Consider the following 15,671-nt stretch of genomic DNA (forward strand, 5'->3'; position numbering starts at 1 on the left):
CATAATTATTTGTTCCTTATTACTTGCTTTCATCACTAGAATAATTTTGGTGCCTTACAGGTAATAGGATAAAATTTTGCAACTGGACAGATATTTATTGAATACCCATTATACCCAAAGTACTATGATGGGAGCCATAGGAAGCTGGGGTACAAAGATGTATGACTTAGTCATGTCCATTTCATTAGTCTCTAAGGCTCTTCTATCCTAAAAGAGTAATAAAGGGTCAGAATAGGTTATGTTCAATTTTAATTGCTAAGGAAAAGTCGTAAGACTGAGAAAAGTAAAGTCTTTCTCCGACAGTCGGTCCAACCCAATGTCCATTAAGATGGCAGGCCTTACTTAGGGGGAGCTGTTGGGTACACAGAGCTGGAGGGTCCCCCAGAGGCTGGTGAGCACTAGGAAATGACAAGAAGTTATCTTGAGGAGCCTCAGAAGATAGTTTTTTTTAGAGATATGAAAGACAAAATGATAGCACCAAAGTTTTATAGTAGTAATAAAATGTTATTTTAAGGAGCATTATCAACAAATAAATGAATATTATTGGAGTCTCATTCTGAAAATGAATACATAAAGCTTTCATAGATTTTAGTCCTAGATCATTAAATTTAAGAAAACATGTTTTGGAAGGTTTAGCCTATGCTACTCTAAATATTTTATAAAGTTTTAATCAAGTTTTAAACCATATCCCTATTTCACAGTGTGTACAGCACATACCTTAGTCAATGGATTAATAACACCAACAGTAGGACTTGAATTAAACACTTTGTTGAAGTTAGTTTCTCGATTGACTAATTCCAGCTGATAAAATTTATTATCCTCCTATGCAAAAGAATTACAAACATCTCTTAAACATTTTCTAGTGAATGTTTAACAACTTAATTGTTTAAATGCCATTTCATTCAAAATTTAATAAAAACCTGAATAAAGATTTATATACATTGCTCAAATATTTCTTAACCCGATTGCCAGTTTCTTAAAGACTGCTGGTGGGTAAGTTTTCAACATCTTTCAAACCCTATGCTCCGGCTCTCTTCTCTACCCTTTAATACCTTTTGCCTTAAGACTGGGTCTAAATGTTTTATGTGTTCCCATCTCTGTTGCAAAGGACTGACTGTGCAGTGTGGGCCAGCTTAACCTGCATTCGTGGAGCTGTGTGCATGGTTGAGTTGTTTCCTCACGTGAAGATGACACTAGGATATAGCATTGTTCTTGAGTATTGGAAAGATACTTGATCTTGTCTAAGCTGCTCTCTGAGACATCAATGTATGACGGCAGTTGTAAGCACAGACAGAGACAAAGTGAACAGCCCATACAGAGACAAACACTTTGCCTTTGTCTTTACCAACAACATGGGCTAACTGAATAACCAGACAGGTGTAAGTAAACATAAGTAAATGGAACAGTGTGAAATGTAGGATTGTGCTCTAGTAGAACTAGATTCTTCAGCTCTCTCTTAGTTACTACTGTCATTTTCATCATTCATTTTAGCCCATGTGCCTCCTAGTCCGCAGAATCGGATTGTAGGGGAAAGAGAGTGGAACAACCCTTGGCTAGATTCCTGGCTTTGTCACCAACTGTGTTGCTTTGGAAAGTTACTTTACTCTTTGAAGTCTAAAACCTATCCTGTTGTGAGGGAAAAATACAATTTTATCTGTAACATTCAGTAAGAGCTAGAAAATCAATAGCTATTTCTATGGACCATAGATGAAATATATGTGCGATCAGACAGAACAATCTGTGAGGCCTGTGCTCATGCTCACAATGCCTGGGGAATGGGGCGGTTAATGTGTAGAAGCAGCATAGCACGTGCTCTGTCTTTCCAATGCCTGCTCCTGGGTTCATCTGGAAACCCCAATCTATTTGCTGCCTGTTGCTTTTGGCAGGAACTTCTAAACCTAGACAACAGACTCGTTGTTGTCTAGGTCTAGATGCTAAAAGAGATATGTTAAAGGAAAAGGACTTCAGAAATAAGTGGTCTTAGGCTCTCTTTGCACGCTAATGTCCAAAGTTTTTAGCTGAAGGGATCCGTGAGCAAACGGAATGATTAGTATTCAATTTCTAGTTTTACTCTGAAAGATTTCTCATGTCAGAGGCAGTAAAAGGCAACATGTTAATTGCTGATCAGAACATATAATTTTAGAAGGTTCTGAAATGTTTTATGAGTTTTAAAATGTTTGTGTACTTTTTTATTCTTAAGGAATAATGGCTTTAATGAAAACAGTGTATTTGTCAAGTTTGTATTTTCTTCCCTGATGGATTTCTCAGAACCCCTAACACCTCAATGTGAACTGAGACTCTTCAAGAGAGAGCCTGTAGCTTAGGCTTCATCGTGACACCTTTCGTCCATGGGAACAGAGTTCTACGGAACACAGTTTAGGAAATTAACTAACTAACCTACAAGTGTACAATGCACACTAATGCATGAATGCGCTATTCTTTCCTATCCAATTCTAATTCTGCATGTATAATACAGACACTTCAATAGTATATTAACTGTACACTGACAATGACATATTATTAAACATTTGATATGCACTAAAAATACTGAAAAAAGCACCAAATTTAAATGTTAAAATTACTTAGAATTTCTTTCCCTTGTTCACAACATTTTAATAAATTTTCAAACACAATGCACATAGGTTATACTTCCAATTTTTGTTTAGCATTACTTAAAAATATTTCCCCATGTTTTCCCAATCAACAGTGTATTGATTTGTTACACCAAAAACAAAATGTCTTACAATTAGTTTCTTTATGACATGGTCTCTTTCTGTAAGCATGGCTTTTAATTCTGTAATCATCTGTAAATCTTCTGGTTTTGACTCTCTCATTAGATATTTTTCTTCCATTTCTTCTAGTCTAAAAACAAGAAAATCTTTAGCTCAGTAAGATGACTCAGCAAGCTTTGGTAATACCAACAGTTTTTCATATTAGTCCAGTTGAATACACACAAAAACTAAAAACCAAACTTTTCCCTTAAAACTTCAGAGGGTAATGATAGGACTGTTTCAAGAACTAAAGCATTACTAAAAACTCTCCAGGGTTAGATGATATTAAAGGCTTTGCTGTGTACCTTTTGAATAATTCATTCATTTTATGCCATTCCAAGAGTATATGGGGTTGAGGTAAGGTAAGCTCTGTAGAAGAAATGATATGCTGAATGCTACTAAATTAGCTGGAAAGGTGGGCTTAGTATTAGAACCCACCACACATACAATATTGTGTTATGACGTAAGGCTTGGTAACATATACAAAGGGGACAAGAAAAAAAATACAGAGGACAGGGAAACAAGGGACACACATATGAAATCATTCCTTCCTGGTCTATAAGAAATTCAGTTTTAAAATGCTGTTATCAGCTAATCCGTATGCACTGTAAAAAAAGGGTTATCAGGTAAGATAACTTATGTCCTTCTAGGCCTAGTCTGCCGTGAATGAAATGACGAGGTAATTGGGCTAAAGGCACTGAAGACTAGAATAGAGGCTGCGTTTTACGAGCAGAGGAGACAGGGACCCTGAAGGGTCTAAAATTTCAGAACAGGGTAGAATTCAGAAGATACAAATGGAAACTGCTGGCTTAGTTTGGGGAAAGCACTTTCAACTTCAGAAATTTTAAATAATTAGAACAATGAAAAAAATCATTATTGTTTTTAGAATAAAAAGGATAAAACTTAAGCTCAATAAAATTATAGTTAATGAAGATTCACAGGAAAATTTATTCACTCAACAGGATGAACTTGTAGATGATCTGTCTTCAAGGAATTGGTGACCCATGCCCATCCCCTAATTCCAGAGCGGTATCAGAATCTCTGTATTTTAGTAATTTCAGGAAACTCCGCCACTAACTCAGCCCAACCTAAAGGTGTGGAGATAACGTATTTGGTCCCCTATCCAGTCCCATAGCTAACGTTCTAACCCGGAGGTGGGAGGAATGAGGGTGACAAGAGGTGTGGGGTTAGGAAGTAACCGCCTCAAGATCAGATGGGACTTTGTCAGTTCAGAGTGAGGTTCCACTATCTCTCTTTTTGTTCTTTCGTGACAATGCAGAATGAGTGGAAAATGTGATTCACTGAACTCACATAAAGTGACCTTGCTTATATCACAATATGGCATTTTATGGACAAAACTTATATATTTTATGGGCAAAGGTTTTAAGAAGCTTGAGAAACCAGTCAAAGAAAAAGGCATCTGGGTTTAACACTGGAGTAGCCACAAGATGTCACTGGAGTACTTTCCTTATCATTAAAAGCAAGGTAACAAGAACTACTTGCTGCTGAACAAGAATACTTGGTTGTCAATGGTCGCTAACACCCTCCCCGTCTACCCCCCCCCCCACACACACACACACTAAATTTATGTCTATCTTTTGTTCTAATACAGTGATATTCAACCTTTTTCATCTCATGGCACACATAAACTACTTGCTAAAATTCTGCAGCACACCAAAATATATATTATTTTTCTGCTGATCTGACCAAAAAAATAGGTATCATTTTGATTCATTTGCACAGAACTGCTATTGTTGTGTTGGCTGTTGTCATTATTTTATTTGTCAATCTAAGGGAAAAGAGGTCAGTGCTCCTGACTAAATAGTTAGGTATTGCATGTTTTAAAAATTCTTGTGGCACACCCGTTGAAAAGGGCTGATCTAGAACAGTAAGAAGGTAACATAAAGTGAGTCTAAAATCAGTTACAATTCCTGAGCTACCATTTTGCATAATAAAGGTCTGGTCTGAGCCAAAATTCTAATATTTGTTTTCATTTAGCTTAAACATTCTTTACCTACAAAATTATCAGTTAATCTCCACAAAATACCCTTACATCACCAATTTTTTTTCTCAAATACCTGGATATTAAAGGGAAAAAGTAATTCATTAAATTGGAGAGACAGAATCAACATAAACACAAATGGGAAAGCATTAAAGGAGAAAACAAGTAATATGATATAGATTTAACTTGCAAGAATATTTCCAAAATTATTAGTCTTTTGAAATACTAACAGGAAGAACACTTGGTCCTATTTCGATACCACTTCAAGTCAACACTAGTCAGCATTTTAACTTTCTTCCCTTGCCTCACACAACGTTCTTAGCCAGCCTTGCTTCCCAAAGCTTAGGTGTGAATGACTGAAGGAACAGGAGATGATTTTTAACTTGTTCCCCTTTAGTCTTTCTGATCACAAGAAGAAGAAAGTCTGTTTGGATCCATATATCTTAAATAATCTTCATAATATATGCTTCTTACCCTGTTTCACAACACTCGGGCAGGCCGTGAATAGCATGCTAGCTAGAATCTAATAATACTGTTTTATTTTCACAGAATTTACATTTATATAACTATAGCTCAACCTCTATTTTGAATAATAGATATAATTTTTCAGTAGTGATTATGGTTTTACTGTAGAGATAATTAACTTTTTCTGCTAAATTTTTAAGTTAAAAGGAATCAATTAAAAATATTAAGACAATAATATCAGAGGTAGCCAGAAATAACCAAATTCCCAAAGGTAGTGTGAGGGAAACAGTGCCTTGAGGTAACCATACAAGTACATATAGTCTTTTTACTCAAAATATGGATTCCCATTAAAAGTAATGCAAAAAGAGAACAGACAGAAGTAGAATATATAAAATTACTATTCAGGGTCACTGTTAGATTCTCCCCAGGCATGCACTGATTTTTTATTTTTATTTTTTTTGGATTTGAGAATATATAGGTCAATGTCTATGGTTCATAGACAACACAAACCTAAAATAGAAATACCTAAAAAGCTGTATAAAGCTGTATTTTAAAAAGTTTCCAGTTGATATAAATGCTGCTTTTAAAAATAATTGACAAAAATATCAGTAAATTGAGAGTTTGGAGCCAAACAAAAGTATTACTAGGCACATGTATATTTTAGAACTAGAGGCCTGGTGCATAAAATAAGTGCACTGGGGGGGGGGAGGGTCCCTCAGCCTGGCCTGCGCCCTCTTGCAGTCCGGGAGCCCTCGGGGATGTCCAACTGATGGCTTAGCACTGCCACAGTGTCAGGAGAGGCTCCTGCCACAGCTGCTGTGCTCACCAGCCATGAGTCCAGCTTCTGGGTGAGCACCACTCCCCCTGTGGGAGTGCACTGACCACCAGGGGCAGCTCCTGTGTTCCGCATCTGCCCCCTGGTGATCAGTGCACATCATAGCGACTGGTAGTTCCGCTGTTTGGTCTATTTGCATATTAGCCTTTTATTATATAGGATTTTAATTGTATAAAGACAAAAGAACTCGGTTATACCATCCTTCTCTACAGCCTGCAGGAAAAGTAGTAACTGAAGCAGTTCAATGGCAAACATTTCCCCCCCAAGAAAATTGTGGACCCAGATGACTTGTGACAATGGGTCTACTATATCCTTAACTCACGAAGTTCATGAAAATAACCTGAATGGTAATTTAAAAATCAAAGGAAGGACAACAACAGAAAGCAACAGATAAGAGAACTCAAACAACTTTTAAAGACTAAGTAATTCTGATGTGGTGGAGTGCTTCTTTTCAATTAGGGGTTATTGACCTACTTAAAGTCCAAGTACAGAAACTCAGTATTTCCTCCAAGAAGAAATGATCTTTTTGCTTCAGTATAGTGAGAGGTTAATGTAAAATAGACTGTTTTTTCATAATAAAGATCTGCATTCTAGTGTATGTTTACATTTAGCTTAAACAGAGTTCTTTAAAACAGCCCTTTCTCTCCTTTGTTTCTAAAACGAACGAAAACCATGAGATTTTTTAATTAGCTAGAAGTTTTTTACCAATATACTATATCACTCAAGAAAACAAAAATATTTCTGTAGCCCAGAGGGCGTAGCTCAGTGGCTAAGCATCGACTATGAACCTGGAGGTCACTGTTCAGTTCCCAGTCAGGACACATGCAGGGGTTGTGGGCTCGATCCCCAGTAGGGGGTGTACAGGAGGCAGCTCATCAGTGATTCTCTCTCATCATTGATGTTTCTATCTCTCTCCCACCCCCTTTCTCTCTGAAATCAATGAAGATATATTTAAAAATATATATTTATATAGAATGTCTGAAATATCTAAGAAAACTTTAATACCCAGCTCTACAGAAGAGGATTTCTAATAATCATTCCATGAGATACAGAACTCTTACACCATTTCTACAATGTTTATAGAGCATTTCCATCCTTTAAATCTTTTGCCCCCTCTTCCTTGGAATCCAACAGGATTTGGGGCAGGGACAGAAGAACCTGCCAGCTGCTCCAGAGGCTCCTCGCTCCAGGCTTCAGCCCAGGAGGCTGACACATGTTCCCCTGCCACTACCACCCACTTCCAAGGATCCAGGGGTTTTCTGATTTTGAAGCCTGAAAGCCAGCATGCAGTTGATTAGGAACTTCCAAAGTGTACCTTCAGTCCTGTGGGACAGGCTGGGAATGGCCCGGTGTTTCCCCCAGCTCCTAAAGCCGGATGGACACTTCCTCCCGCCACCTCTGTCTAAAGGCAAACCATTCAGCAGATCCAAGCAGGCTGCCTTTAGGAATATGGGACAGAACTATCCACTAGTCTAAAACTGTGTGTTCTCATATAGGAGCTACTAGCCCACATGTGGGTATTTATGGTGTTTACATTTAAATTAAGTAAAATTAACTGAAACTTTAAAAATTCAACTCCTTGGTCTTGCTAGCCATAGTTCAAATGCTCAACAGCATTGTAGCTACTGTACTACAAAGAGCAGATACAGGATGTTTTCATTATCACAGAAAAATCTGGATAGTGCTGATCTAACACATTTGTTTGTTTTTTTGTTTTAAACTAAAAGAGTATACACCTAAAGCTAGAGGCAATTATATGATGACAGCAAGTTTCTGGTGAGAAAGGAAGCCTGATTGGTTAGCATAAACCTAGCTGAAGTATAAAACAGATGATACATTTAGAAAAGTAATAAAATATTTTACTTATGAGCAATACTAATTCTTCACTTATTAAAAATGATCATAATAGAAAAACTTAGTTGGTTTTTTACTACTTACTGAAAATCCATAATGTGCAAAACCCTATAAAACAGAATAAAGTGGAAACAAAAACATGACCTTTACTCTTTGTAAGTTAACATTCCTAAGGAGACAGGACACAGGACAGAGAGAGGTTATCCTTTTTGTAAGCATGCTTTCTTAGAGTATACAGTGGGGGATGGCAGGATTTCAGCCTCCGCCTGATAAATAACACTGAGGGCGGGAGAAAGGAGAGCCAAGGTGATTCTGCTGTAACTAGCCAGTTATTAATAACAGGAAAGGAGCAGAAGGGAGGCCAGACATTATGGGCATGGCCATTTGGGCGGCTTCTCCAGGAAGCTGCAGTTTCACGCGCCTCAGGGAACCACGGGCCCATTCCCCACAGATCACTGGAAAATCCCAACCAAAGGGAGAAAGATGCATGTGCAGGGAAGTTGGGGTGACTAAGGAAGGTGCCCGTCAGCCACACCTGGGAACAGAGATCCTTGGCCGGAATAGGAGGGGCCACTGCAAGCCCAGGAAAATTTGGAAATACATAATCCCCTAAACAAAGGAGCTCATGCTCTTGGCTCTCTTGCATTCATCCATGTGGCCCGTGGCCAGGCGGACCCCACACACAATGGACTGAGGGACTGCAACAGGGAACACAAACCAAGCTAGCCTGACGCTGGACTGGATACTGCTCCATTGAAGCCACAGCTACGCTTCCTCCTTGGTCCGACAAAGAGAAATGGGACCCCAGAAACTCAGGGGTTTGATTCACAGAAATAAAGCTTCTACAATATCTCATCCTCTGGTGTGAGTCTCAGAAAATTCCTTTTCTTAGGATATCGCAAGAAGCCCATCCCCATGAGCAACAGATGGGAATGTGGAGTTCTCCCCACAGATGATAAAGGCACTGAAGTTTACTGTAACTCATTTTTGCAAAATGCCTGTGGTTATGAGCTCTTCTACATGGCAGGTATCTGAGCTCTTACTGTGGCTCAAATTACCTCCAATAGCAGCAAGCAACAAAAATCACCATGGCTGGGGAAATGATCTCATGAGTCTCCTCATTATTTCAAAAGTAACTTTATGAAGTGGTAAATGTTATAGGAAATCCTCAGAAAGTTTATTTATGAAACAGTCATTGAGTGCCTACTAATGTGAAAATTTGCATTTATCCAGAGGCCACTGAAGTAAATGTCAAGGGCAGGAGGTCTATATTCTGTTTCAGTTTATGTGAATGTGAGTATATATGGTTATATATATATATATATATATATATATATATATATATATATATATATTATTTACTGTGAGTCTTAATTGGTTAAATGGGTGAAATGTGAGGAGATGATTTTTAGGTTGAGGAAAGGAGCTAGGGTAGTAACGACATAGAAGATTATTCTAGATTGTAGAGGACAACATAGAGAATCTAAGAAAGAAACCAAGAAGGTCAGTGGGGCTGAGCCAAATGCAGCAGCCAGGGAATAAGGTGACTATGGGATGAGGCAGGATAAGGTTTATTGAAGCAATGACTTGAACTTTGACTTTGAGACTGAGGATTATGGTATTAGTCACTATTTTGATTTTGCTGACGTATGTAGGGATAATTATATATTTTATGGACCTTTTATTAATGGATTGGAAGAGGAGAGACTGAAGGTGAGTAAACCATCTACAGCAGCTTAGAGTAGATTAATTCTGAGATAACTTAAGTAGGACCAGGGTTTGGGCCACAGAGACAAAGTAAATGCTAGTTGCATTGACTACAGCAGTTTATGAAATAAGTGTCTAGGAAAGAGAGGGGCTATTAAACATTGTTTAAAATGTTAAGCAATAATTAGAAATTTGGGCTTTAATAATATTAGTTACTATGTATGTCTTTACTTGTTATATTTTACCTTTATTGATTTTTAAAATCATAAAACAAATGCTTATTATAGAAATTCAAACAATATCTAAGTAGAGTATATAACATTAAAAAGGAAGTCTTTGCTCTTCCTTACCCCCAATACTTCCTAATTCTAGTCCTTAAAGGGAACTACTCTCATTAAGATTTTGTATTTGTTTTTTAAAGATCTTTTGACCTTTTTATAAAATATGTATTATTAGTATGATCTACTCGTCATCATATGCACTTTTTATTTAACCTTATCTTGGGGACATCTTTTGAGTTTTCACCATGGATGACAGTTCATGATCCTCAGGGACAGTCTTCAGACAAATTTTCATCCTAGTAGAATTATAGAAGTAGCAGCTAATAAACATAATCGTTCGACTGACTTATCCTAATTAAAAAATGTCATACCACAATTACCATCTGTAATATACACTTGTTTTCCTTTTTAAGTATCATTTAATTACTTCAAAAGAGTAGCTAAGCGGAAGTAAGACACAGTGCTCCTCAGTTTATTATCGGCATATGAATTTTCTTTAATATAATGTGACTTACGACACTTGTAAAGCTGCATTTATTTCCTTGAGTAGCTCGTTAGTCTTATTAAAATCTGCCCGCATGATATTTTTCTCTCTGAGGTGGTCTGCTGTCATGACATCCAGCTCTTTCTCAAGTCTCTTGTTTAAATCTTGTTCATGCAACCTGTTTAATTTATTTTTAGTTAAGAAAATGTTATTCTCAAGTCAAGCTTGCAAACTTTCTATATTCTACCAGACTTGAAATGGCTTTAGGTAAAATATATAAGAAACTAATGGAAATAACCTAAAGTAAGTTACTCACTTTAATCTTCTAGCTTGTTAAAGTTGTCTCCTTTAATGCTTTTTGAAATAACATTTTAAAAGGATTTTAGTTAATTTTATACAATTTCCAAAGTGGATGAATGCATATACATCATTCAAAATATAACATTTCATCTACGTTCTAGATTATAACATAGTCAACAAGGTTAAAAGTGGTCTTCAGCCCTAACCGGTTTGGCTCAGTGGATAGAGCATTGGCCTGCAGACTGAAAGGTCCCAGGTTCGATTCTGGTCAAGGGCATGTACCTTGGTTGCGGGCACATCCCCTGTAGGAGGTGTGCAGGAGGCAGCTGATTGATGTTTCTCTCTCATCGATGTTTCTAACTCTCTATCCCCTCTCCCTTCCTCTCTGTAAAAAAATCAATAAAATATATTTTTTTAAAAAGTGGTCTTCAATATCTTATTAGAAGACAGTCTAGTCATAAAAAATAGGCCTGTATTGCTAAATACCATCGCAACAGTCTGTCAGATAACACTGCAAATTCATCCTGATATAATTAATGGCATACATACCTCATCTGTTGGTTAGATTCACTTCGTATTCTGAGAATTTCTTTCCCTTTAAATTCCAATTCTTTGGTTAGGGCACTTATATTTTCATGAAGGTGCTGTACCTCCTTATCCAAGTCAGAGATGTGATGCTCCCTGTGCCTTAATTCATCTTGTAGATCTGTTATTCTGCACATGTGCTCCTTACTCTGCAAAATGCAAATGATTCTTAAAAGTTTTCTACATATTTGCTTTCTGTGTTTATCTGAGGGAAAGAAAATGGAACACTGGAATGTCAAATGTAACACATCTGGCATTACTTCAAAAGCAAACTGCCGAAATGAGAAAACCTCAAGGCCTCTTCTCTTTCCATATATATGTGTTTATATGGCTACAGCTTCAATAATGTCAGAGCTACAGGAGACCCAGAAGACCCTAAGAGCACATTTCCCTCATTTTACGGATGAGCAAACTAAAACCCAAGAGATGATTTGTCCAAGGAAGATTTATAATCAATGGCAGAGCTGAAGTTAGAACACAGGGCTCTCACACACTCAACAGTTACGTGGTCTATAATAAGATGCTGGCACCATTGTCCTTCAATCTAAAAAGGACCCACGTCTATGGAGGCCATCCCAACACACACACACACACACACACACACACACACACACACACACACACGTATCTCATGGCTTAGAAAGCAAACTATGTCCAGAGGCCACTGACGTAAATGCAGTTATCTTGCCTGAAAGATAAACTTCCTTCTGTTTTCTTAGAAGTCAGTTTTCTAAAGTTCTACAGGCCTAGCTAGACATTGTCGATTTCAATGTCAGCAGCCCACCTGAAGAAAATATAACTTCCATCCATGATTATAAGGTTGCTCATTTAAAACTTTCTAGTGATGAAAATTTGGGCTGGTCATTTAACATAGCTGAAGACCAACAAAGTAAAAGTCATAAGTCTAATAAACCGATAATAACCTTCACTGCACTAAAAAATCTAGATAGTAAATAATAACAACTTGAAAATACTAGTTATTATAAAATACTTGTCAGAAAATTGTGAACCTTCAAATCTACTCACATTTAAGAAATAAGCACAGAACAGAATGTTTTCTCTACCTGTCTCCTGCTTATGTCTATGCTTCTCTCTAACTCCATTTTAGCAGCTGCCAATTCTTGATGATGATTATGCCGTAATAAATCAATTGCAGCTGCATGTTGATGGTTTAGTTCTGAGCGTAAAGAAGCTGGAATCCAAGGAACAAAAGAGGTTTAGCATATTTTAAAAAAAAATTACAGATAAATATATTTTAAAAAAACAAAAAAATTGTGATTTCATGTTAAATTTTAAAGTAGAAGGATGTGCAAATTAATATGACAAAATTATAATCCATTCAAAATACCCAGCATAGCCTTTCCTTCATCTTCTAGTTCAAACCGAAGCGTCTGGAGTTCCTGCTCCATTTCTACCCGGAAGCCCTCCATGGACTCTCTGTGTGCATCTTTCAATGACTGAAGCTCTGCAGAATGTTTTTGTTGTAAATGATTTTCAAGAGCCTACAATAGTAGAAAGATATTCAAATTATTATGTTAGACTACAGGAAGGAAACTGCAAATAGAAATAAAGTAATTACTAAACCCAATTATTACTTAAGAAAAACAAGGCATTTTAAATTCATTAACAAGAAATTCAGTAAAAGATAATCACCATTAGAACATAAATTAGTAGAGCCATTTTAAACAATAAACTAATCGTCATGGAACCAGTTTGACTCAATATATTGTGTTTGAATTGGAATATGGACTCTCGCCCTAAAAGCAGTTTTCAATAAAGACATTTCTAAAGCTGCTAACAGGTGTGAACCACCTGAAATTAATGAATAATTCTTCTTTGTGCACAGACGTAGAAAAAACAGGATAAGGGTATTAATATGAAAAGATCTTCTGATCAGGAAAAAAGAGATGGGGGCACTTATAAATATCAAATACTAGAAGCCCAGTGCATGAAAATTCATGCACTGGAGGGGGGGGGTCCCTCAGCCTGGCCTGCCCCCTCTCACAGTCCGGGAGCCCTCAGGGGCGGGAGGCGACCAGGCGATCAGGAGAAGGCGATGCCCCCATCACACCTCTGTTGCTACCACTGCTGGCAGCGCAAGCCTCGGCCGGCCCTGGTTACCTGAGCCTCGGGAGGCCCTGGGCGGCTGAGGGTGGGTCCGGCTGCACCACGCAACTGCCACCCCCCTCCACTCCCCCGGCAGGGCTGAAAGGACTGGGGGACTCCAGCAGGGCTGAGGGGACTGGGCACCATCATGTTGTGGCTATGGGCACCGCCATCTTTGTGACGGTCGATTTGCATATTCCCCCTTTATTAGAATTGTGTAGCTACCTCCTATAGTCCTTCTTTTTGACTGCACTTGTGAACAGAAGCAAAAGCTCTGAGAGGAGGTAGCTGAAAAAGGAAACTAAAGCTTTTTGTGTGATTCATTTTAAAAGCCTAACCAGAGACAACAGACTGCATGAGGCTAAAACTAAGAAGGTATATGGCCACAGGAGAAAAGACAGAACTCAGGTACTTAAGGTTTAGAGAGTGAACTGTGCCAAGAGGGGTTTATCTTACTGTAACCTGCCACATGAAAGGTTTCTGGGAAAGTTACCATATTATAACTAGGGCAGCATTTCTTTAATCATTATTCTAAAATGCTGTTTTTATAAATTAGTATTTGGCTACTTTTGTACACTGTTTTAATTCTGAAAAATAAAGCATACACTAAATAAGGGTAAAATACAGGACTTTTAGTTTAGACAACATTACTTGAGTAGCTTGGCTGCCTAATGATGGACAATAAAATTGCAAATTCTGATTTCTTTTAAAAATAATTAGTTTTGAAAGGACTGAATGTGTATAATTAAAGTACTAATATGAGAGTTTTTGTGTTATTCCAATTACAAATGGCATCCAACGAATAGATTATTTAGCAATGCAATAGGTCTCACTTTTAACCGAAGGAACTTCACCAGATCAAGAGACTTCATCTTACTGTATTAACTGTTTTTAAAAGGATGGAACTTTCTTGTTTTAATTTCTTTATACCATACCACTTCTTATATAATAGTGCCTGCTCCCACATAAAGAATTAAGAGACAACTTATATCTGCAATGACTATAGATATTGAAAATTATTAAAATAAAACTGTATTTTTCTATCAATCTTTATCTTAATTACCATAAAGTCCTTAGAATAAATTGGAAAATACAGTGTTAAGGAATAAACTATACCAAAATTAATCACAGTAAGACTATGTCAAACTACAATTTTAACAAAGAACTAAGTAACGGATATGGGGAGATTCTATAGGAATACATCTATTTGATTTAAATATCTTGTGAGTGACTTGTTTATATCACTACTTTTCATATAGCCTTTGGGCTGCACATAGGGGATTGCACTATTTTTAAATGTCTGTAATTTTGCTGTGAGTTTTGTACATTTTTTATAAGTGTGAGGAAAAAAATTGGGGTTGAAAAATATATAAATTCTTTGGAATACATGCCTTTTGAAGATCCAGCCTGAAAGAGAAAAACTAAAAATCTGATTAAAGACTACTGTCATTTCAAGATAGCATTAAGTGATTATAGTGGTTATAGCTCAGTCAGACCATGCTAAACTTATTTAATCACTGTTAACTCTATAACAAACCAGATGGACTATTAGTCTCATTATGAACTTGGCCAGTGGTTGGCAAACTCATTAATCAACAGAGCCAAATATCAACAGTACAACGATTGAAATTTCTTTTGAGAGCCACATTTTTTAAACTTAAACTTCTTCTAACGCCACTTCTTCAAAATAGACTTGCCCAGGCCGTGGTATTTTGTGGAAGAGCCACAATCAAGGGGCCAAAGAGCCCCATGTGGCTCATGAGCCACAGTTTGCCGACCATGGAACTTGGCAATATAATGGAAAAACAGATATAATATACTGGCCATAGTCTAACTTGTCGGCGATAGTGTGTAACTAGTGTATGACTTCCCATACAGGAAGTCATATACTGGAAAACACCTTGAAATAAAGCCACACACAGTTTCCTCGAGTTAAAACATTCTTAAGAAGTTGAAGGCTAATTATTATTAGGCTGCTGGATTTCATTTGAATAGACATCACATTAATCTTACCCTTTGCTCCTTTTCCTTTTCTTCTTCCATAGTTTGAAATGCAAGGACATGTGCTTCCTTTAAAGACTTGTGTCTCTGTTGATGTTGCTCCTCTAATTCTTCAAGCTCTTGTGTAAGTCGTTGTCGCTCTTGTGTGAACTGGGCTTGCAGTTGCTGCAAAGAAGTCTGGGACTGGGAAAGCTGCAGCTCCAGGTTCTGCTTCAGCAAGGAGATCTATGCCACAGGATGGGACACGGTGAAGAAGAAGCACAAGGCACACTTCACAAAC

The 15,671-nt window shown here is 37.4% G+C and overlaps 1 protein-coding gene across 5 annotated transcripts in view; it reads right to left on the reverse strand.

Moving 5' to 3' along the window:
• FAM184A (family with sequence similarity 184 member A) overlaps positions 1-15,671 on the reverse strand; it is an 83,153-nt gene that overhangs the window by 4,091 nt on the left and 63,391 nt on the right. For 4 of the 5 annotated variants that reach the window (XR_013814023.1, XM_079781253.1, XM_079781254.1 and 1 more), the window contains exons 10-16: positions 15,404-15,616; positions 12,633-12,786; positions 12,349-12,476; positions 11,249-11,433; positions 10,431-10,577; positions 2,745-2,862; positions 718-822 (exon numbers count right to left, since the gene is read on the reverse strand). Coding sequence is in view for 4 of the 5 variants with exons in the window: in XM_079781253.1 (XP_079637379.1) it covers positions 718-822; positions 2,745-2,862; positions 10,431-10,577; positions 11,249-11,433; positions 12,349-12,476; positions 12,633-12,786; positions 15,404-15,616 (1,050 nt within the window). In the remaining variant the exon portion in view is untranslated. The remainder of the gene's footprint in view (positions 1-717; positions 823-2,744; positions 2,863-10,430; positions 10,578-11,248; positions 11,434-12,348; positions 12,477-12,632; positions 12,787-15,403; positions 15,617-15,671) is intronic. The other variant, XM_079781255.1, reaches the window with a different exon arrangement.

The sequence above is a fragment of the Cnephaeus nilssonii genome (assembly GCF_951640355.1).
Source record: "Cnephaeus nilssonii genome assembly, chromosome: 9".
NCBI lineage: Eukaryota > Metazoa > Chordata > Mammalia > Chiroptera > Vespertilionidae > Cnephaeus > Cnephaeus nilssonii.